Source organism: Myotis daubentonii, chromosome 6, assembly GCF_963259705.1.
Source record: "Myotis daubentonii chromosome 6, mMyoDau2.1, whole genome shotgun sequence".
NCBI lineage: Eukaryota > Metazoa > Chordata > Mammalia > Chiroptera > Vespertilionidae > Myotis > Myotis daubentonii.
The window spans coordinates 37,545,409-37,570,311 of NC_081845.1; the positions used below are offsets into that span (position 1 = coordinate 37,545,409).

General features: G+C 36.7%; 1 protein-coding gene across 1 annotated transcript in view; it reads right to left on the minus strand.

The window, feature by feature from the left end:
- Positions 1–24,903, minus strand: part of CDC40 (cell division cycle 40) — a 54,896-nt gene continuing 29,993 nt past the window's right edge. Inside the window, exons 5-16 of the mRNA XM_059700724.1 lie at positions 22,263–22,343; positions 20,814–20,953; positions 19,631–19,727; positions 18,169–18,308; positions 17,287–17,361; positions 14,836–14,881; positions 12,583–12,684; positions 11,218–11,333; positions 10,831–10,964; positions 4,519–4,595; positions 2,739–2,883; positions 1–1,297 (exon numbers count right to left, since the gene is read on the minus strand). Of these exons, the coding sequence (XP_059556707.1) occupies positions 1,120–1,297; positions 2,739–2,883; positions 4,519–4,595; positions 10,831–10,964; positions 11,218–11,333; positions 12,583–12,684; positions 14,836–14,881; positions 17,287–17,361; positions 18,169–18,308; positions 19,631–19,727; positions 20,814–20,953; positions 22,263–22,343 (1,331 nt within the window). The 3' untranslated portion in view covers positions 1–1,119. The remainder of the gene's footprint in view (positions 1,298–2,738; positions 2,884–4,518; positions 4,596–10,830; positions 10,965–11,217; positions 11,334–12,582; positions 12,685–14,835; positions 14,882–17,286; positions 17,362–18,168; positions 18,309–19,630; positions 19,728–20,813; positions 20,954–22,262; positions 22,344–24,903) is intronic.

Consider the following 24,903-nt stretch of genomic DNA (forward strand, 5'->3'; position numbering starts at 1 on the left):
TTTGTCAACTAAAGTGCTATTAGCTACTGTATTCAAGAAGCTATCTTAATTTCACAATCTCAAATTTTTAAACCCAACCACAGCCACTGCTTCTCAAACTGGGGAACACTAGCCATTTTCCTGGTTGTCTATTTTACTCAAAGATTTAGAAAGATGTTTAAAACTTTATTGATTTTAAAAAGTTCTGTCGAATATATTCCCAAACCAAATCAGAATATTTTAAAGGTAAGACATATAACTCTTCAAAGAAATTACAAGTTGGTATTTTGATCTTTGCCCTAAATCCAATGAGAAATATTTCAGTAGTAATATCTGAAACAATGGCCTAAGAGACCCTGATTTATGAAAGAATAGCCAGGTTCTTACTGACAGTAAATACAAGTAAAGTCCAAAGTTCTGATTCGCTCTCTTGAGTTTCATCTTCAAAAATAACATAATTCTCTTATTATATACTGGTCAGGAAGAAAGTCAAGGAAAGAACTCTGGGCTGATTTGTATTTTACACTGTTTAGTAATTAGAGGAATGCTGCAGTCAGAGAAAATTGCTGGCTTACAACTAAAAATACACAACATGTGTCATAACAAATAGTGGAACTTCTCAATCCAAAAGATTAGAACCTGACCCGCTGGCAATAATAGAAACAGTAATTGTGGGTGGTTTTATCCTTCTCTCAGTCACATTAAATTATATCGTCCCGGTTCCTTACTCGCTTTTTGTTTAAGATAAGTACACGGTACCTTTCTGAGTTGTCATTAACTATATCACCGCCTTCAGAACCCCAATCCTTGAGGGATTCTTACCCGACTCCCAGGGGATCTTTTCTGTATGTCTTGGGGGTGAGCCCAAACTGCCTGCCAATAGGATCTATTTGTCAAATAGAAAACTGATGGTCATTCTCTGTATAAATAATATCTATAAAGAACAAAATAAAGTTGCCAATGAAATTATATGAGTCAAATTTACAAAGTTCTTTTTCAAACAATGTGTCAACTTTATAAGGCCATGTAAGGAAATGATAATCTGTAAATCAAGTTATCATCCAACACATTTAACAATTAAATATAGTTAAATAGGTTATTGGGTCAAAAACAATCCTAGATAGTTAAGGATTAACCTCATCAATCCCACAACTTAATGAGACCATCCCAGCCACAGGTGATGACTTTAGATGTTTCGTGAGGATGCCACACTGCACCAATACACACTTTATCATGAGCTTTAAACCGACTGTAGAGTTTTGTGGTCTTCCAGTCCCAGATGTTCAACTTTCCATTTCCATCTCCTGAAATCACATAGCTACAGTGGGAAGAAAAATAAATTCAAATTATTCAAACACCTCAAACTGGTAAAGTAGATGAAGAACAGAGAAAGAGTTTACCTTTTTCACCATATGTAACTTAGTAAGAAGAACAAGGGCCCTAACTGGTTTGGCTCAGTGGATGGAGCGTCAGCCTGCGGACTGAAGGGTCCTGGGTTCGATTCCGGTCAAGGGCATGTACCTTGGTTGCGGGCACATCCCCAGTGGGGGGTGTGCAGGAGGCAGCTGAGTGATGTTTCTCTCTCATCGATGTTTCTAACTGTCTATCCCTCTCCCTTCCTCTCTGTAAAAAATCAATAAAATATATTGGGAAAAAAAAAAAAGAACAAGGTCTAGGTCTATAAGTCTATAATGTAAACTTCTACCAAAAAACCATCCCCACTGAGCAACAATCTAAGAGTAAAAGGAATTTTTAACTTGGAAGATTGAGATGCCCAAGGGCCACGATGGATGCGGCATCACAACCTCTGACAGTCAGAGTCAGGGCGGGGAGTCAGTGTCACTGAGCCACCGGACACACCCCGACCCTTTCTGCTGTGACAGACTCTAGCACCTGTATAATTACTTCCTGGTCCCCATGCCTTCTGAATATGTCTAAGACTGACCCAGAGGCAGAAGTTCTAAGGCCCAATCATCAGGCTAAACGGATTTCTGAATTACTGTTACACCTATGTGTTTTAGCTAAGAATGGGGGAATGAATGCAGAGTTTCACTTAGAAAGACTCTAGGCTTCACAAATCTAGTGTGACTTAGAAATAATCAGAAGTTAGGTTGAGATTTCAACACAGAAAAGCTGTAGCGAAGTTGTTAACTTCAACAATGCAATACATGATTAATTCCTCTGGTGTTCATTCCACCACAGCAATATAGCCATTATAGTCCTTCAAACCTTGCTTAAAAAAGCAGAGAGATATATGGCATTGCCTATATAGACGGGGACTTTTATGTGGTTAAAGGGCACAGGACTATACAATATAACAGTGATGGCAAACCGATGACACGCGTGTCAGAGGTGACACGCAAACTCATTTTTTTGGTTGACTTTTCTTTGTTAAATGGCATTTAAATATATAAAATAAATATCAAAAATATAAGTCTTTGTTTTACTATGGTTGCAAATATAAAAAAATTTCTACATGGGACACGGCACCAGAGTTAAGTTAGGGTTTTTCAAAATGCTGACACGCCGAGCTCAAAAGGTTCGCCATCACTGCAATATAAAGAGATATATGAAAGAACTTAAAAAAGCAGAAGGTAATTTTCATAACTTGTTTTTGCCCTTTTATCTGGCATTTGACAATTTGCATAGTTCTCAATCAATTACATATGTGAGAGTGACGTAAAGTGTTATTATTTGTACAACAGAAGTTTATAACATCATATTTGAATATAAAAATACATGAGAAGATTTAAACTTACCTCATGTCTGGTGAAAAGTCCACCTGACAAGCGTAGCCTGCTACCATATGGCCCTTAAAAATTTTCTTCTTATTTAATCTAAATCTGTTCTGTGCTCCAAAAATTAATATTTGGTTGTCCATTGATTGGCATGCTAGCCATTTCCCTGCAAATTCAATAAATAAGACATTTTAGAGAGAAAATTTTTTTTAAGAATTTTCATTCTAAATATATTCAGTCACTCATATTCTTTTGTTCCCAACTATTTTATAATAATAGGAAAATAAATTTACCATACCACGTGTAAAATGTTACAATCTGTCACTGACAAGAGGTAGCTGTATATAAAATAATGGAATTTGCTCATATAATCCTGTGTCATTGAACACTCATCTTTAAATAAGGATATACAGATATTCTGAGTTTATACAGAAATAAAGTAAAATTTTATGAAATGAATCTGTATTAAATATAGACAATAGAATCGTGGGGAGAAAGAGACTTCTCTATGTTGATTACAAAAAAGGAAGGAAAAATTAACTTTAGATGAGAAAACCTAGGATTATATATAAGACTATATCCAAAAAAGTTAAGATTAAAGTAATCTCAGTAAATATATTGGAAAAAAAAAAAAAGAACAAGGTCTAGGTCTATAAGTCTATAATGTAAACTTCTACCAAAAAACCATCCCCACTGAGCAACAATCTAAGAGTAAAAGGAATTTTTAACTTGGAAGATTGAGATGCCCAAGGGCCACGATGGATGCGGCATCACAACCTCTGACAGTCAGAGTCAGGGCGGGGAGTCAGTGTCACTGAGCCACCGGACACACCCCGACTCTTTCTGCTGTGACAGACTCTAGCACCTGTATAATTACTTCCTGGTCCCCATGCCTTCTGAATATGTCTAAGACTGACCCAGAGGCAGAAGTTCTAAGGCCCAATCATCAGGCTAAACGGATTTCTGAATTACTGTTACACCTATGTGTTTTAGCTAAGAATGGGGGAATGAATGCAGAGTTTCACTTAGAAAGACTCTAGGCTTCACAAGTTATGATTAAAGTTGTTGAAAGGTCAGTACATCTATAGCATAAATTACCTTGCTCTTAAAAGGCAATGCATTACTGAACAAAAACAGTATTAAACAGATTTATCTTTTTTATTTTGCCTGAGAAAATATTTTACAGTGAAATGCTAAGATGTTCTCATTGTGAGGAACCAGACCAAAATAAAAGAACTCATAATAAATCACTAAATGAGTTGTAGAATACGATTCTGTTGGAAGGAGAATTGTTTTAAAAAACCTGATCCTCAGATGGGAATACTTAGATGCTTAGTCAACATTAGTTGCAAATCATTGTTTCATTTATTTTTTTCTTGTAGAAAACAAGAGCCCAGCTGGTGTGGCTCAGAGGTTGAGCATCTACCCATGAACCAGGAGGTCAGGATTCGATTCCAGGTCAGGGCACATGCCCAGGTTGGGGATTCAATCCAAACAGGGGGTGTGCAGGAGGCAGCCAATCAATGATTCTCTCTCATCATTAATGTTTCTCTCTCTCTCTCTTTCTCTCTCTCCCCCCCCCCCTTCCTCTCTCTGAAATCAATAAAAACATTAAAAAAACAACAAGAGACTGGGTGAAGTGACTTCATATGAAAACCAATGATTACTTCTAATAATGAAAAATTTTCCTTATACAGTATGGCACTGTGACAGAATTGCCCTCAGAGAGAATGGCCAAGGTTCTTTTCAAGAGAAATCACACCATGTCTTAGAAACTCATTTAAAACACATTCTAACTCACCGTTTGGAGACAAAGTCACTGCAGGCATTGAGTGCATACTGGGTTCTGCTATATACTTGAAATCTACAGGGATATCCCTAAATATTAAAAATAGCATATCAGAGTAAGTAATTTTTAAAAAGTACCTTTAGAAGAATTATCTCTGAACCAAAGAAATATATGAAAGAACTCTTGAAAAAATATATTTAATAAACCTTTCATGAAACTTTCTGGGGGGAGAAAAATCACAAAATGACATTCTATTGCATATTATAAATCTTTTACTTTACAAATGACTTTGTGATAATTATAACAGTGTCAATGATTTAATCTTTAAACTCTATTTGATTTAAACTTTGGCCTTTATGTTAAAAAAATCTGTTACTAAAACTTCTTTAATAATAAGCTCATCTAAAAATGTGTCATGGTAGGCAGAAGCAAGATGTCTGAGGCAAAGCTACAGGGAAACATTCTTATTTTACCTGTCAGTCAACCTTAACTTTACTCTGCAAGCTGGTGAGAGTGCTAAAGAGTCGTCAGCAATGCAAATGGAGGGTAAGCAAAGCTATAGAGGGATCTGCAAGCAGGTTGAGCCCCTCCAAAAATGATGAATTTCAGGACAGGTAAAAAAGATTAAGTGCTTGTACTTGGACACTTTCTATTTTTCAGTTTATATGTAAAATATTACAAATGTGTATGGTACAGAAGAAATAGCACTAAAAAATTCTCATGTGAATGTTCCAAAGGATAAAACAAAACGAATCCAAAACTTAGTCACCTAAATTTAGAATCATCAAAGTGCCTTTTTATTTTTAATATTCTCCATGATAAAAAATTCTTTACTAATTCTGAAGGGTTTTGGTCTTGTTGCTTTTCACGACAATTTTTTTTTTTTTTTTTACAATGTGTGGGAAATGTAATTTCATATTATCTCAGAATATAAAGCAACAATTTAAATTTCAAACTATGGTTCAAATTCCAAGACTTTAATTAAATGGAAAATAATAATAATAACAACAACAACAACAACAACAACAATTTGCCTTTAAGTAAGGACATTCTCTATCCATTTATCCATCTAGAAGAAGAAGCAAATGATTAAAAAAAAAATTCTATCAGGGTCTTGGTTAAAGGAAAACATTTTAAGGTATTACCTGGGGAACAGTATCATTTATCAAGTCAATACTTTACACATCTGAGGTACCAGTGACAATTACATTCAGAATGACTCAAATGTATTGAAAAGAGCCTCAATTTGAAAAAGGTCCAACTATTTTTTCCTCCTCATGTTTATTATTAGTAGGTAGTAATTATATAATTTGGGTTAAAACATAAGTGAATTTTCTAAATTAAATGAGCCATAGTCCAGATTCATATCAACCAAGTTTTACTAAAAGCAAACAAAAAAATTTCAACTTATCCCTTATTCCAAGGACTCTTGGTATAATGAGCTCTAGAACAAGAAATTATTCTGAACACCCTGTGAACTTCATTATTGCTTGTAAAATATGCCTTCGAGGCACAGTTATATTTAATAAACACAACACTATTTTCTAATTGGAAACTGTAATTCAGTATAATAAATTAATAACCTCTCTTACAAATGATCTTCAGTCTGGAAATGAATAACTGAAAAACCCTTACAAAAATCTATAAAAATTTAAAGCTATAAGATAACCAGTAGTATCAACCTGTTAAATTTTCTTTTAAATACATATATATATATATACATATATATATATATATGTAATATATATATTTTTGTTGTCGTTGTTAATCCTCACCTGAGGATATCTTTCTTTCTTTTTTCTTTTAGAGAGAGTGGAAGGGAAAGAAAGAGACAGAGAGAGAGAAACATTGATGTGAGAGTCACATCGATTGGTTGCCTCCCACATGTGCCCAGACCAGGGCCAGGGATTGAGCCTGCAACCAAGGTACATGCCCTTGACTGGAATCAAACCTGGGATCCTCAGTCTTCAGGTTGACACTCTATACCAGGGGTGGGCAAACTTTTTGACTCGAGGGCCACAATGGGTTCTTAAACTGGACTGGAGGGCCGGAACAAAAGCATGGATGGAGTGTTTGTGTGAACTAATATAAATTCAAAGTAAACATCATTACATAAAAGGGTACGGTCTTTTTTTTTTTTTTTTTAGTTTTATTCATTTCAAACGGGCTGGATCCGGCCCGCGGGCCGTAGTTTGCCCACGGCTGCTCTATACACTGAGCAAAACTGTCAGGGGCTTAAAAATATTTTAACAAAATAAAAACAACTGGGTGAAAACATGTCTGTGACATCTTATGAATTTAGCCAACCAGAATATCACAGGCTGCTCAATATCTAATAATCTCCTATACTTTAAAACTATAGAGTAATGCTCAAGAAAACCAAGTTTTCTTTTATTTGTTTTCCTTTATCATTGTGCTACTCTAAGCAGATACCGGATGTAAAAGTTTAACAAACAGAACTTGTCTGAAAGCCAATAATTTTCCTACACTTTGAGGTGGTCAGGGTCTCCCTTTCTCTCCCAAGCATGCTGCTAATATTACTAGTAATTGATTTTGGGTATGGCTATATGTGATTAAGATAGTTCGAGGGATCCTGAGGTAGTTTTGTTCCCTGCTTGTCTTTATAGCAAGACTGAGCCTCGCATGCTTTCTGACTATGGAATCTAGATACAAGTTATCCTCTCTTCCCACCAGATGGGTCACATTCACCTAACTATCCATCCATATAATTATGAATTCAAGTTCTGCATGTTTATATAAGCCTCATCATATCCACAAAGCAAAAACCTGTAATATATACATAAAAGAGAAAGGAATCAAAGCATACAACTACAGAATATCTTCAAGTGACAAAGAGAGGAAGAAACAAAGAAACTATAAAACTAACCAGAAAACAATTAACAAAATGGCAACAGTAAGTCCATATCTATGAATAATTACTTTAAATGTAAATGGACTAAATTCTCCAAAAAGACACATAGTGGCTGAATGGATTAAACAACAACAACAAAACACACCAAGAACCAACTATATGCTGCCTACAAGAGACTCACTTCAATTTCACACGTAGATAGAAAATGGAGGGATAAAGATATTCCATGCAAATGGAAACCAAAAAGAAAACAGGGATAGCTATATTTACATCAGATAAAATAAAATTTAAGCCCAAAACTACAATCCTATATAATAAAAGCGACTGGTCCACTGGTTGACTGTCTTCTCCCTGCTGGTCAGTGCACGTCATAGTGAGTGGCTGAGTGGCCTTAGCATATCATTAGCATATTATACTTTGATTGGTTGAATGGATGACTGGACACTTAGCATATTAGGCTTTTATTATATAGGATTATTGACCTTAAAAAAGAAGAAACCCACCATCTGTGACAACATAGATGAACCTGGAGGGCATTATGCTAATTTGAAATAAGCTGAACAGAGGAAGACAAATACTGCATACTATCATTTATATGTGCATTCTTAAAAAAAAAAAAAAAAAAGTTAGCCCTAACCGGTTTGGCTCAGTGGATAGAGCATTGGCCTGCGGACTGAAGGGTCCCAGGTTAGATTCCAGTCAAAGGCATGTACCTTGGTTGAGGGCACATCCCCAGTAGGGAGTGTGCAGGGGGCAGCTGATCAATGTTTCTCTCTCATCGATGTTTCTAACTCTCTATCCCTCTCCCTTCCTCTCTGTAAAAATCAATAAAATATATATTAAAAAAAAAAAAAGCCAAACTCATAAAAGTGGAGAGTAGAATGGTGGATGTCAAGGGCTGGGGAAGAGGAGGGGTTGGGAAAAAAATTGAGGCTACAAACTGAATAGGGCACAAATTTTTAGCTGTAAGATGAGTTAAGGGCTGAGGATCTAATGTACAACATGGTGACTACAGTCAATACTGTACTGTGTAACTGAAATTTTCTGAGACAGGAGAACCTAAGTTCTCATCAAACGACAAAGGGTAAATAAAGAGGTGATGGATGTTAATTAACTTAGTGGGAATCCTTTCACAATGTATATCAAATCATTATATTATACACTTTAAATATAATTTTATTTGTCAATTATAACTCAGTGAAGCTGAAAAAAAAAGACCTCAAGCTTTGGAATCATTTTGATCCAACACAGAAAGTTTAGTGTGCCTGACACATAGAAAGGGCTCAATAAGTATAATATAATTAATGATTATGACAACAATGATTTCCTTAGATATGCAGTACATACTACGTGCCAGGCACTGTGCTGGTGCTGGGGACAGATGGAGAGCAGACACAGGTCTTTTCTCATGGTTAAGAACTTGCTCAGGGAAGAGGAACAAGTAAGCTATGGAAAGCAAAGGGTTACTGCAATGATGGTGAACAGGCACCAAACTCATGTGAGGACTGGTTAGGGAGGCTCCAATAGCAGTGAGCATTCAACTGAAATCTAAAGAATGCCATCATTTATAATCAAATACTATTATGACTCTAGGAGTATTTCTTAAGCTCTGAGAAGAAAAAAAAAATAAAGTCTTGTTAATATCACCACTTAACTTAATCAAAATATTTTGCTGACCAATGCTCTTCTTTAGAAAAGAGCACAAATGTTCTTAAAGCCTTGTGACTGTGGCATCATTTAAATATTTACCAATTTTTTTGTATCACTGTACATTTTTAAATGGAGCTGCACTATTACATGAAGATACAAACATCTGAAAGTGTAAGTATAATTAAATTGTTAAAGTCTATTAACAAAACAAAACAAGTTTATCGATGTTTATTCTTCAGAGTATTGTGCAAATGGTCTAAGGCAGCGGTTCTCAACCTGTGGGTTGCGACCCCTTTGGGGGTCGAACCACCCTTTCACAGGAGTCGCCTAAGACCATCGGAAAACACATATATAATTACATATTGTTTTTGTGATTAATCACTATGCTTTAATTATGTTCAATTTGTAACAATGAAAATACATCCTGCATATCAGATATTCACATGACGATTCATAACAGTAGCAAAATTACAGTTATGAAGTAGCAACGAAAATAATTTTATGGTTGGGGGTCACCACAACATGAGGAACTGTATTAAGGGGTTGCGGCATTAGGAAGGTTGAGAACCACCGGTCTAAGGTGACTCATATAAAACTTGGTGTCCATTATCAGATTTTCTGCAGGTAATATCATTTCTAAAGTAAGAAAGAGCTTGGTTATAGTCTCAGATCATGGGCACTAAGGATGATGCTAACTCTCCCTTTATGGGAGGTCATTTGGAAGGGGTTTACTGGTGGTGAGTGTGGGAGAAACTGCAGTTAAATTACATTAAATTTTCAATTACCCAAATTGCTCTGACAGTGGTTAGGGACCTGCTCAGCTCCCTGAAGGGACTTAGTTTCAGAGGGAAACGCCTAGCTACAGTTTAAGGCTTCCCACTTCTTAAAGCAGAACAACTTCTGGGGGTGGGAAGACATACTCCTTGCAAGGCTGTAGGTAACCATAGTTAAGCTGTGCTTCATAGCTGACTAGAAAAACAAGCTGGGCTCCATTCAAGCATTAATTTTAAAAAGCTTATTATGCATTTCTTTGGAAATAATTATAAAACATGATCTATGACACTTAGTGAAATTAGCTTTTAGTATTTCTTGATTTTAGAAAACTGTTTTTCCCTTTCTCTCTCTAGGAAAGCAAAATTCACGGATACAGGGTGGGGCAAAAGTAGGTTGTCAGTACATGAAAAACAGAGTTTATTCTTGTATTATTATTTATAAACTATTGCATTATTTTCCATACAAACAACTGTAAACCTACTTTTTTCCCCAACCTGTATATTCTGATTATAGGTAAAAACACTGTTTTCTACCATATGGACTATAAATGGCAGGCAGGAAACAAGGGAGATGACATAGGCAATTTTCAGTACTAAATAGTCAAAATGCAGGCATTAAAAATTTGAGATTTTTTAATTTGGATTGGTTCTGAGGCCAGGATCTTCCGCTCAAACTGGCATAGTCTACACATTTGTGGCGCCTACTTCTCATTAGTCATTTTGCAAAGATGAATAAGACAGCTAATAGAGGATATAAGACTGCACTATAAAAACTTTTCACCGCTGCCAGAAAAGTGACTCAATATATATATCCTTTAGATAGATTATCCAAAGACTATGAAAAGTATCATGTTTAAATTTTTATTTCGATATTCTGGATACTTAAATAGTTATAACAGTTTGACTGGCAAGCCAGAACTCACCTTTGAAAAATATTCAAATGGCTACATATTATCAGGGCTCGTCTTTGCCCACAAATTTTTAAATTGCTTCTTTTATATATCAGATTTTCTACTGATTGAAACTCACCATTCCCAAACTCTAAGGCTCTTATCATCAGATGTGCTCACAAATCTCCTATTCTCATCAACAAAAACAATGGTGTTGACAGCTCCCAAATGCCGATCATATTCCTGCACAATTTCTCCACTTCGAATGTCCCACTGTATAAACGAGAAGAGGTAAAGACGGAAGTGGAGCAGATTTATGAAAACAAAGAAAGATCGTAATTATGGAAAGTGGAGAAATAAAAAGATTTCCAACATCATGTTTTTATGAATTTACTATTTTCTACTAAGAAGAGCATCAGCAGTCCCTAAAAGTAGCCAACATTAAACAAGTTAGTATTCCTTATTCCATCCCCAGAGACAACATAAACCTCAGGAATCTTAATAAAAATACTGTGGAAAGACTTACTTGCACAATCTTTTTATCAGACATCCCAGCCACAAAGAGATTTTGTTTATCTTCATCAGGATTAAACTTGACACAATAGGGTACTTTTCGGTTAGTAAATCTTGATATACACTGTCCTAAAACCAAAGACCCAAGTTAAAATAGGCAAAATAAATTTGTCCACTTAAAGATAACCCTGGGATTAAGATCTAAAGATTATTTGCTTAATAAATTCTGAGGAAAGGCAAACTGATTGTTCTTTATTAGAAACATCATTCCTTCTCACGGATTTTTAATGATTAAAAATACGTTTTTCAAAAGTAAATCTGTATCAACAATTGCAGAATAGATAAAAGTCTCCAGGTGATTATGATGGGTAGTCAGAGTTGAGGACCACTGCTAAAGAGGTTAAGAATAAGGGCTCTGACATTAGAGAGATCTTCGTATGAATACAACTTGGCTACTTATTAGCTGTGTGACCCTGAAGATGTTAAGCCTGTTTTCTCCTCTATAACAATAATAGTACTTATCTCACAGGGATATTTTAAGGATTGAATGAGATACTGAATAAAAGCACTTAGCATAATGCTTGGTGAACACAAAGTGTTCAATAAATGTTAGCATTATCTTTATCCTTAAAACCCAGCAAGATTGAAAGATGGTTCTTTAATTACACAAACTTTTACTAGCCACAATGTACTGATGCACTTCATGTCTGTGAATATATACAACCAACTGGATGGACCATGGGAGTTTAGACCTACATTTTAATCAATTTGGGCGGTTAAATTTAATTCTGTTCATCAGACATCTACTGTGCTTCTATTATGTGCAAGGCTGTGTGTTAGGTGATATAGGGCAACAAAAAGATCAATTAAATAGTCAATGAAAGATTTCAAACATCTTTGTCTATCAATATGTTTGCTTTATAAATTGCATTTGGTGGAAACAAAGCTTCATAGTGAAAGAGCTATTTATTCAGCTGAGCTTCAACTCTACAAAGTGATATAAGCTGATAGTCAATGATAGGAGAATTAGCAGTTAGAGAAGATACCATTTTGCTACAGACCACCACACACATTTCATTTTAAAATGCTAATTTAGCCCAGCCAGCGTGGCTCGGTGGTTGAGCGTCGACCTGTGATCCAGAAAGTCACAGTTCGATTCCCGATCAGGGCATATACCTGGGTTGTGGGCCCAATCCCCAGTGTAGGGTGCGCAGGGGGCAGCTGATCAATGATTCTCCCTAATCATTGATGTTTCTCTCTCTCTCCCCCTCTCCCTACCTCTCTGAAATAAATACAAATATATTTAGGGAAAAAAACAAACCTCCCCCAAAATGCTAATTTATAATTTAAGTATCTATTAGTATAAGTGAGCTCTTACCTGTCTCAGTGTCCCAGAGCTTAAGATACCTGTCGTAAGCTGCACTGAGGAACTGTGTTCCTGCAGTATTAAAGCAGATGTCCCTAACAGCTTTACTGTGACCTAAAGGCAGAGACAATAGAAATATAGGTGAGGTGAAGTATCTTTATTTCAAACATAAACACCATAAGAAAAATAGCATTAAACAGTGTTTTCTAAGCCATCTGTGAGAAAAAAAAAAAAAATCACTGAAACCCCATCCCCTGATTTACTAACTCAGAATAGGTTTTATGTGGGCTTGGGAATGTAGGTGGTTCCCCCGTCAAAAGTTCCTCAGGTGATTCTGATGCATAACATTTAGGTAAGAACCAAGAGAAAAGGTCTAAGTTTTTTTTTTAAAGTCTGTCATGGCAACTTCTTAACATGTAATATATATAACTGATGACTAAACAGCTAAGAATTTAAGGAAACACAATAGGCCAATTATTGCCAATGAAGGAGAAATGACTGGTGACATTTTGGAGGTTCACTCTGATTACTCACTAACCTGGAAGTAAAAACACAGTGACCTAAACCTCAAGTTCATGAAAATTGTAGCCCTTATTCAATAACTGCATATTTGCGTGATCACATTACCAAATTTCATAGAAATAGATTCAGAATCTGACACTCAGCCTTTTTGAAAACAAATACTAGCTTCTATTTTGTTTTAAGATTGCATGTTGACAATAAATTAATTTTACGGTACTTTGTTTGGAAATCATTCTTGCCAGACCAATCAATTCTTTTGACAGTTACAGGGATAAATAAAATATGGCTAAATGAAAGCAGAAACTTTCATATTTTTTTACCACCCAGCATCACCAAGACTGCCAAATACATTAGTGCAAAATGTGCAGGGCAACCACACACAGCAGCCCTGAACCACCACCACCAATGACCTCTAGCGAGGCACTATGTGTCACAGCAATTAGGCAATCAGGTATCTTGTCTCTAGCAGCAGTCCCAGTGAGAGCTGCTACCATCTTCCTAAGCAGGACATTTTCAGCTTCCCACTGAAAAACTGTCTGCCAGTGCCGGGGAGACAAATGGGGGACCAAATCCACTACATCTGCAGGAGACATTTTGTTCCCCTGTATGCTGCTGAGAGCCTTCCCATGAATCTTCAGGCTGCTACACAGCTTGGACAGTATTTACTTGTGCAGCGAGGCTCTAAAATCATACAGCATTGCAGAACACCTCCTACTTCAATCTAAAAACAGAGCCACTAAAATTCACACAAAAGTGTTTCAATGCAATACAGTTAAATCTGGAAACATAACTAGTCTTCACACAACATCTGACAAAGACAATAAACCATTCTCTACCAAAAAGGCTAGACTGCCACAAAGCTGTCCTCTCTTTGGCCCTCTTCGTTGCTTCAAGGAGTTCTCTCAATCTCATCTTTTTCTATGTGTTTAGATCCAATTCCTAACCTCTCTTCAAATCTTAACACCTGGGCATCTAATTGCTTACTAGACATTTTAATTTCAAAACCCCAAGGGCAGCCAAAATTCAATGAGTCCAAAACCTCAGCATCATCTTCTGTTTCCTCTCTTGGTGAATGACACCAGCATTCATCCTGGTGTCATCTGAGAGTCACTTTAGATTCCTGCCTTACTCATCACTCACATCCAATTACTAAGTTCCACTGATTTTAACTTTTGATTCTTTCCTCTCTCACTGCTGCTTTAATTCAGGCTCTCACTATCTCTAATCCAGACTGATGAAATAACCTTTTAATTCATTTCCCTGACTCCAGGCCTGCTCCATCAAAGCATCCTCCATGTTGCCAATGTGCTCTTTGTAAGCTTCAAACCTGATCATGTTGCTTTCTTGCAAGAGCTTTTAATGTTGGGCTTCTCAGAGCCCTCAAAAAAACATCATCAGCATCTAAACTCCTTATTAATAGTACACCTGGTCCTCCATACTCTGCTCCCTCCTCAGCTGCTTTTCTCACTTTCATTTTTCACCATATCATCCCACACCCTGGCAATTCTGAAATATACGTGGTTCCCCCAAAGCAGCATGCTTTCTGACACTTTTGCTTCTGCTGCTCACTCTTCCTAGTTCCCTTTCTTTCTCTATCTGAGAGGACTTACTCCCTCCTCAGGACTCAGTTCAGGTCTGTGAAGATTTTCATTCATATTAGTCCAGTAAAATTACGGTAAATGATGATAAAAAGTTAAACGTTTTCCCAAACAGATTTATAGTCAGGGAGAAAAGAAGTATTACCAATAAATGTTCTCAGACAGCGCCTGTCTCCATAAACCTCCCATAGCTGGGGGGAAAAAACAATACAAACAAATATTAAATTTAATACTAGACTGAAAAAACGACAATTTTCAATCAGTAACAACAGTCATATGCTGGCTATATGTGTGCATATCTGTGTGTGTGTACAGGGGATTTAACCAAAGGCATTATATATCATTAAATTCATTGCTTGGTGATTCCAGTTTGTGTTGCATTGTTTGGACTCACGGACTCACACTCACACACACATACATTTTAAAACTAAACTCTGAAATCAGATACTGAAAGATACATCAAAATATCACCAGAAATTAGGTGGAGCTGATGCAGGTGATTTTTGTTTTCTTCTTGTTCTTTTCTGTATTCAGTATGAGAAAAAAGTTCTACTGATGTAATACCATGAACTACTTTTAAAATAATTGTTATTAAAACTGTCATGTCTATAACATTTTGGTATTGAAAGGCTTTTTTTGAACTTTCCCGAAGTAGCAAGTATTATAGAAGCTGTATTATGAAGCTGTATTATGAAAATGATGATCCAGACTAAAAGGTAACAGGCTCATAATTCTCATCACATCTAAAGTGAATTTATGCAATAGCTTCAAAGTACCTTTATTCTTGCCTGCATCAAATGCAATTCTCAACAGTGTTGCTAGTCCTCTAAAATAGAAGGCATTTCCTGGCCACTAAGGGCCAAGAGGATAAAGTCTCAGTGTCCGTAGCATAACCAGGCAAGGACCTCCAGGCCCTGGTCCTTTACTTATGACTGAGTAGTCATTCTGTATTTCTCAGATTTTAGGCTCCAGCACCATGAAACTGCAGTTTACAGTGCACACCATGCTGATTCATTCTATTCACTCTTCTCAGACATAGTCTATGCCCTATCCCCTCTCCCCCTTTACCTAGCTACCTTCCTATTGAGGAATGCTTCCTCTTTGAAACCAGAATGCTTTTTATCTGATCATTAAAATCATAATGAAACTTTCATCCTAAGGGCAGAGACAGTGCCTTAATAACTTTTTATCCTCAGGCTCTTGCACATAACAGGTGTCTAATTAACGGTTATAGAAGTGATAGAAATTGTATTCTATGCTGTTTTAATTGGTAAAAGAGAAAACTTTCATCTTAATTAACATAGTTTTTAAGAAGTAAAAGTTAAAGGAAATAAGGGTTTTTTACTTCAAACTGTTGACCTGTTATTTTAAGCTCTCAAGTACAGACAAATGCCAAAATGGTTGCTCTCGTTAAAAAATAAATAAATAAATCACCCTTTATAGATATTGTAGCTCAGTTGGTTAGAGTGTCATCCTGACATGCCAACGTTGTGGATTCAATCTCTGGTCAGGGCACATACAAGAAGCAACCAATTAATGCATAAATAAGTGGAACAAAACAATTGATGTTTCTCTCTCCCTCTCCCTTCCCTCCTCTCTCTGGAATCAAGTAATAAAAATTAAAAATAACATAACAAAACAAAAACTTTCCAAGTCCCAAGAACACTACAGGGTTGATATTTTTGACCATCATAACAAACCAGACAAACAAGACACAAAAGAGATAAAAACTATTCTATTAAAGATTTTTAAAAAGATTCTCCTATACTCAAGTTGACAGGCACTGGCAACTGAGTTTTTCCTCCCACATATTCTATAGCAGAACATGGGCCTAAAATGAAGTTTTCCAAGACTATAAAAAGTGGGAGGAGCCTGGCCAAGGTGGCTCAGTGGTTGAGCGTGGACCCAGGAACTAAAAGGTCAACAGTTCAATTCCCAGTTGGGGCACAAGTGGGCTCGATCTGTAGTAGGGGGCATGCAGGAGGCAGCTAATCGATGATGTTTCTCTCTCATCGATATTTCTGTCTGTCTATTCCTCTCCTCTTCTCTTTCTAAAAATCAATGATATAACACACACACACACACACACACACATTAAATAAATAAATAAAATAGCACAGGGATTTTACAAAAAAATGGGAGAAGAGTCTAGGAGCATTCCTGCTACTTGGTGTCTACTAGCACTGAAAACAAAAAAGATGAATCACATTATTTACTCTTTAGAAACAGGATTTCTATCTTGTATCATTTTTACCTCATAAGGTTCTGAGGAACAAATGAACTCCGTTACATATACAAAAATCTCTATAAAAATGCATTGCTAATGATTAAGCATTTATGTGTCTAAAGCCAAAGTGATTAATTACATTCTAATCAGTTATCTAAGCTTAAAAAAGAGGCTAGCCAACTGGACCATAGAGCCATATCTGAATCAACATGTTTAGAAGCAGTTCATAAACTGCTGCATTCATAGGGCCTAAGAGAAAATAACTAGCCTCTGATTGCCTAACAAATCCAAATTTATTTATAATTAACCAAAAAGATTTAACCAAAGCACTAGTTTTGTAGCACTCCTACTCTCTTACTGAAAACTCACCTTAATTTTACAGTCCATGGAACAAGACAGCAATAAATGGCCCGAGAGAGGAAACAATCTGACAGCACTGACACCCTACGAAAATGTATTACAGTTATCAATCAGAAGCATTCTAAAATCAGCTAAAATTACACAAGGACAGTATATTTTTAAGCAACTTAACTTACTATTTTTCTTCATTCCAAAAATTATACACCCAGAATAAGCTTTATTAGTAGTCCAAGAGCAGCCCTTACTGACACTAAACTTCTAAAGATTTGTTTTTTTAATCTTTAATATTGACTTCCTCACCTCAAGGAATTCTTAGTCAATCAAGTGCTAATGCCCCCACCCCTCTCCCTTCTTTGCTCTTTGCTAACAGCCATAAATTGGTGCTTGGAATAGCACAGATGACAAAGATTATCAACATTTAAAGTTTTTAAGTAACTTGTCTCTTCATTAGTTTAAATATTATCATAGTTTATAAACTAGAGAACATCTAATCTTCTTTGAAAGGTAATAAACTCAAGAGCCTAAGCAAAAGGACTGCGGCTCTGGTGCTAGTACAAGCCCATTACTCACTGACTTGGCGCCCAGGAGGAAGCAAATTGTGGCAGGAACTTGGAGGGAATGTCCAGGGCTACCATAAGGGGATAGGACACCGAATCACAAATTCTTATGTCATGGCCAATCCAGATAACCTTGAAGATTGAGTCATCACTTGTGACAGATGCATGTGGGTACCTCCAAAGCCTAACTTAGATTTCTCTTCAATTTGACTTCCCTGCTCTATTTTGACTTCCCTACATCTTTACCAGAAATAGTGACTATTCCACATCAATAGCTGAAACTTTATTTTGGCTTCACTATTATACAAGAAACAAAAACAACCAATTTGCTTACCTTTGTGTGTCCGGACCACACATGAATTTGTTTTTTGGGGAGATAACACTTCTCAGGTGGCACAGATGACCGCAGATTAACACCAACATCCTGAGGTATGTGAAGATAGGACCTGCCTTGATAGTCATACATTTCTTTAACTGAAATAAGAAGGCAAAGGAAAGCAATGAACAAATACAAGCCATAGCATGAAATCTATATCCTTAAAATGATAACGACCATTTTATTTATAAAGATATTATTCCACTTTAAGGTTTAGATAATAATACTCTGATGTAAGACCAAGACTAGCTAAAATTTAGCTACCTAAAATCATTGCTGTTATTTACAATTAGAGGTAGTGAGGTAGTATTTTGGAATTCCTAAATACCCAGAGAATAAGTAAGATCAATACTTGTTTTATTCAGTTACAGATTTAGTAATATATATAAAAAAGGACTTTATTCAGTATGATTACAGCGAGGTAAGGAAAAATAATACTTGGGCCATGTGAGTCACTGACAAAGAATCAGAAGCAAAGCAGGGTAAGAAAGAAGTTAAAACAAACAAAAATAATACCAGCTATCATTTTTCCCTGCTTTCCTCTCTTATGCCCTTCTAGGTTCCTTTTCTATTCTCTTTTCTACTTTCAACACAGACTTTACAATAAATTAACTTGTGGGAATTAAAAGACATAGTGTAAATAAAGCATTTGGTAGCATGCGTGGCACAGAGTAAGTACTAAATAAACGCTGGCTGTTATTGTTATTGTGGCTGCAGGACCACAGTGCTAAATGAACTCCTTGGGGATAAAAACTGGAACTTGAGAAACCAAATAAGGCTTTATCAAACCTAAATATTGATATGTGATATAACATTAGAATAATCAATACTATCAGTACTAAATTATTCTTTCCAGTTTCAGATAACCACTACATACTTTAAAAAATATAACTAATTATTAATGAACCAGGTACTTTCTAGAATATTTATAATTTATTTTGGTGTATATGCATTTCCTCCCACAAATCAAAATGAGTATAACAATCTTAATCTCCAATCTGTTCACATGAAAACAGAGTTTATTCTTTTAAAATATAATTTAGTAGCTGTGAGGAGACCTGGAGAATATTTGATTTGTGTTAAAAACAAAAGGTTAAAATAAAATTACTGAAGCACTACTGAAGAGAGTCAACTTTATCTTAAGAAAAAACATGTTAGACCATTCAGATTTCTTATCATTTTAAAAACTCATTAGCACTAAAAAAATTATCTGTGACTATCATTAATCATGCTATTTCTTATCATCTATTAGAACATAAAAATGTTGTAATTTTGGGGGGATACAAAATATCCAATATAATTCTTAATATAATGAATGTAGCAGCTGATTAATAAGGGCAATGGATATTATATGAACAAAGAACAGAGGGAATATCTGAAAGTTTATCATAAAAATGAAGAAGCATAAAAAATATATTACCATGTAAGATGGTCTTTTCCTCCCCAGGCTTCTCTTCTTCCAGTTTGCCTTTTTTCTGCCTCTTTGCTGTGATTTCATCCAATTCTTTTTGTTCTTCCTAAGGAAAATAAGGAGTCAACTTTAAAATAGATGTCCTAGGACCCTATCATGGCCAAAGGTGGCTATAAATTCTTTATAATGAGGTCCATTTTTTGCTGAATCAATAGCTTTAAGTATGTCTCCCAGGATAACAATCTCAACTCTTCAACAGATTACAAAATGATATTAAACACATAATGGGTACTAGTTAATGATTTTAAACTCATTTAATACAAAACCCATCCTGGAACACCTAAAAATAAGTTTAACATATTACGTTAATTATGCAAGTGAAAGGATAAGGCAATTAGAAAGCCTAATACCAGACAGGAAGCTGAATTTTAGTGCACAGTGTTGTTACATAGTCATAAGAATATAAGCAATGTCAGTAGATTTGTGACACAATTTTTATGGAATGAAAATGGGGTAGTAGAAAATCTTTATCTACAATAACAAAGATGTTGACAGATGAAGTCTAAAATAAAGAAATAGTAGCATATGTATGTTATTGAGTTATATTAATATAATATAACAATATGCATGTTATTGGATGTGAGATACAGCTAGAATAAAAATTTCATGAGAATAGGATTTTCTTGATCCTGTCCACTGCTATATACCTCAGACCTAGAATAGTAATTGACTCATATTGAAATTAGGAGGTGGGGAGGAAAAGGGTAGGGGTCTATTGCTTTACTTCATAGTAGAATTAAAAAAAAAAACCACAATATAGATATGTTACTTAAATAAGTAAAACCTACATCAATTCTAAAATTATAGAAAGGCTGATTCTTTAGTTACTACCTGAATATCTAGTATCAGAAGAACAGCTACCATGGCAGCATAATAGCATTATCAAGGTGATTTTTATTAAAAATTGTTCAATATTAAATTACAATGAAACAGTATGGAAGACAGTAAGTCAGAAAAAAATGTAAGTAAAACTATTCTAAAGAAAAACAACTCTTACTGTATTTTCTCAATTAAGCAAGGCAGAGAATTTTAATGAGTCATTTGGTTCTCTAAGGAAACCTCATTTATTAATATAGGTTTAATAGCAATATAGCATACACCTGAATTGACAATGAAAAACATCAAAGCTTACTTCCGAAGGTTTGGCTACATCTTTTTCATCCACATATTTTGCCCATGGTCCCAGGAAACCATCAATGTTAGATGCATCATTTTCTTTGAACTTTTTCCTCTTTTCTATTTTCTTCTGACCAGTTTCAAACACAGTTAAACCTATATTTAAAAAAATAGACATCACAAATATAGATTTTTCTAAAGAAATAGCAGCATATATATAATTTTACTTTATATTATTCATGTGACCAAAAATCTATTAAAAAACACACAATAAAATCTATATAAATGTGCCAGATATACAAATATATAAATGTGTCAAGTAATATAAAAAGGGATTCAGTGTTCTGGGCAAAGAAATTTTCTAACACTGTAACATTTGCAAATTCTAATATATGTAGAAAAAGACCAGCTATGGACACAATCCTTTTAATGAATCAGAGACCTACATTAGCGGATTTTACCACTTTTTGAGAAAAACTTGGCAATTTAATCTTGCTATATTCTGTTTTTTAATGAGCCTTTTATGAAAAAGGTTCCAATGAGCTGGTGAGCTTTGTTTAAATTAGCATTTAGAATACGACACTTTGCCTTAGAATAACACAAAATGAATGAGCACAAATATGTATTTTAAAATACATTAAAAAACTCAACATTCAGCTCTAGCTGGTTTGGCTCAGTGGATAAAGCATCGATCTTTGAACTGAAGGGATCTGGGTTTGATTCTGGTCAAGGGCACATGCTGGGGTTGTGGGCTCAATCCCCAGTATTGGGACATGCAGGAGGCAGCCAATCAATGATTCTCTCTCATAATTGATGTTTTTCTCTCCCTCTCCCTCCCCGCCTCTGAAATCAATCTATAAAAATAAAAGCGTAATATGCTAATTAGACCAGACATCCTTCTGGACGACATTCCGGATATTCTGGATGAAGCTGTGGCAGTGGAGGCTGAGGCAGAGGTCCCCGGCTGCCACACCGAGGCAGAGGCAGAGGCAGCCGCAGCCGCAGCCGCAGTGGCGGCGGGGGCCAAGCCCCTTGCACAAATTTCGTGCATCGGGCCTCTAGTAAAAATATATTAAAAAACAAAAACTCAACATTCAAAGCAACTCTTCAAAGATAATCTCCACAGGCAAGCACAATAACATTTTTTCTGCTATTAAAATGTAGCTTGACATTAGTGTTGAGAAATAAAATGATAAAATCAGCTATGCATTAATTATAATTTACTGAATAATTTCTACGAGGTTGGCAATGTGCCACGTACTCAGAACAACTTCCCAAAATAGGTACAATTATCTTCCCTAGTAAGTGGCAAAGCTGTAAAACTGTAATAGTTCTAAACTGCAATACTATTGTCTCAACTTAAAAGAAGAATCAACAGCTAAATAAAATACTAGTTTTATTCCTATTGTCTAAAGTCAATCCTCCATACAGTAATTATAGGTATAAATAATTTCAAATAAATTACCTTGATTTTTTTCAGCTTCTTCTACAGAACCAATATATTTAGTAGTTACTTGATTATCTAATGAAGGGTCCAACGCATAACCTGAAAGGAAAAAAGTAGATATTACTGACTTCATTTTTTGCCATTTGCAATTCATTTTAATTCTATACAAATATACTCATTTCACATTTTCTTCCCCAGATGTCAAAAATACTCTCCTTAACTTTGAGTACCAATCCTTCTTTCCTGAGTTTTGTTTCTATTCAGAACAATTAATCTCAGGCTGGACCATGAATGACTTCAGCAGAGTAAGAAGTATCTCATGGGATGAAGCTAGCACACTGATATTATATTATTACTAGGGGCCCGGTGCACGAAATTCGTGCACTGGGTGTGTGTGTGTGTGGGGGGTGTCCCTCAGCCCAGCCTGCCCCCTTCTCACATACTGGGAGCCCTCATTTCCCCCCATCACTGGTTCTGCCCCCAGCCCAGGCCTGATGCCTCTGGCCCAGGCGTCAGGCCTGGGCAGGGGACCCCCAGACCCCTCCGATTGCTGGCTCTGCCCCTTGCCCAGGCCTGATGCCTCGGCCAGAGGCGTAGACCCCCATCACCCTCCGATCACCTGATTGGCCCCTTGCCCAGGCCTGACGCCTCCGCCAGAGGTTTCAGGCTTGGACAGGGGACCCCCATCTCCCCCCGATCACTGGCTCTGGCCCCCACCCAGGCCTGAGGCCTCTGGCCCAGGAATCATGCCTGGGCAGGGGACCCCCATCTCCCTCTGATCGCTTGCTCCAACCCCCGCCCAAGTCTGACGCCTCTGACCCAGGCTTCAGGCCTGGGCAAGGGGACCATCATATCCCCCCAACCCCCGGCTCCGCCCCCCGCCCAGGCCTGACGCCTCGGCCAGAGGAGTTGACCCTCATCACCCTTCAATCACCAATCACCGGATCGGCCCCTTGACCAGGCCTGAGGCCTCTGGCAGAGGTGTCAGGCCTGGGCAGCGGGGACCCGCAGCTGCAGCAGCCCCGCGATCGTGGGCTCCGCTTTAGGCCCAGGCAAGGGACCCCTAGCTCCCGGGACTGCCAGCTTCGACCGTGCCCAGCTCCCATCGCTGGCTCCACCCCTACTTCCTGCTATCACTGGCCAGGGCGGCAAAGGCGCCTGATTCTCCGATCATGGCTGGCCCCCAGCTCTTAGCTCCCCCCTGCATCTCTGATCACTGTCAGTGGCAGGGGGCTTCTTCCTGCTTTCCCTTTCGCCTCCCTGCATTGTGCCTACATATGCAAATTAACCGCCATCTTGTTGGCAGTTAACTGCCAATCTTAGTTGGCAGTTAATTTGCATATAGCCCTGATTAGCCAATGAAAAGGGTATCGTCGTACGCCAATTACCATTTTTCTCTTTTATTAGTGTAGATTAAGGTACCTTTCATCCAAAATATCCAATTGTAGTCTTAAATTTTGGAAGAGCTTAAAATTATACATATATCAACTTGGCCTGTATGATTCAGTTGGTTGAGCATCATCCCATGCACTGGGAGGTCACTAGTTTGATGCCCAGTTGGGGCACATGCCCAGGTTTTGGGCTCAATTCCCGTGCAGAAGGTAGTCGATAGATGTTCCTATCTTTCTCTCCCTATCCCTTCCTCTCTCTGAAATCAATAAAATTATTCAGAAGTTTAGAAACTCTTTTTCTTTTTGGTAAACAGATAATACATGGCTTAGTTTATCAAATTATATAAACTACTGAATAAAAATAGGGTAAGACGAACTAAATAAAATCTAGCTATTTATTTTGAAAATCCCATCTCAAGTAAAGATAGTCTGCCTTCTTAGTTTTAAAATAATATATTTCTACTTTATAAATCACTATTTGTATTTCCTTGGTAAGAGAAGGATATCAAATAGCATATGAATACACTCCTTCAACTAGAAACAGAGTACAAATAAAAGACTACACATAAATGTGGTCTCAGTGGCTTATAGAAACTTAAGGGGAAAAGTCTATATTAACTCAAATCAGTTATTTTCAAGTAGGGATGCTAGTATAATAAATGTTTGGTAAGATCAGTTTTAATAATAATCTAGCATATTCAAAAAAGAGAGCTAGATCATTAATTAGTCTATAGCAGGGGTCCTCAAACTTTTTAAACAGGGGGCCGGCCAGTTCACTGTCCCTCAGACCGTTGAAGGGCCGGACTATAGTTTAAAAAAAAAGCTATGAACAAATTCCTATGCACACTGCACATATCTTATTTTGAAGTAAAAAAAACAAAACGGGAACAAATACAATATTTGTATTTGCATGTGGCCCGCGGGCCGTAGTTTGAGGACTCCTGGTCTATGGCTTACAACCCATGTGAACTATCATGGAATTCATAATAGTAACAGACTATTTTTTTAAAAAAATATATCTTTATTGATTTCAGAGAGGAAGGGAGAGGGAGAGTGAGATAGAAACATCAATGATGAGAGAGAATCCTTGATAGGCTACCTCCTACACACCCCACACTGGGGATCGAGTCCCCAACCCAGGAATGTGCTCTGACTGGGAATCGAACCGTGACCTCCTGGTTCATAGGTCAATGCTCAACCACTGAGACACACGAGCTGGGCCAGCCTATTTTTTTTTTAAGGGCACATCTTAGTGACTATAGTTAACA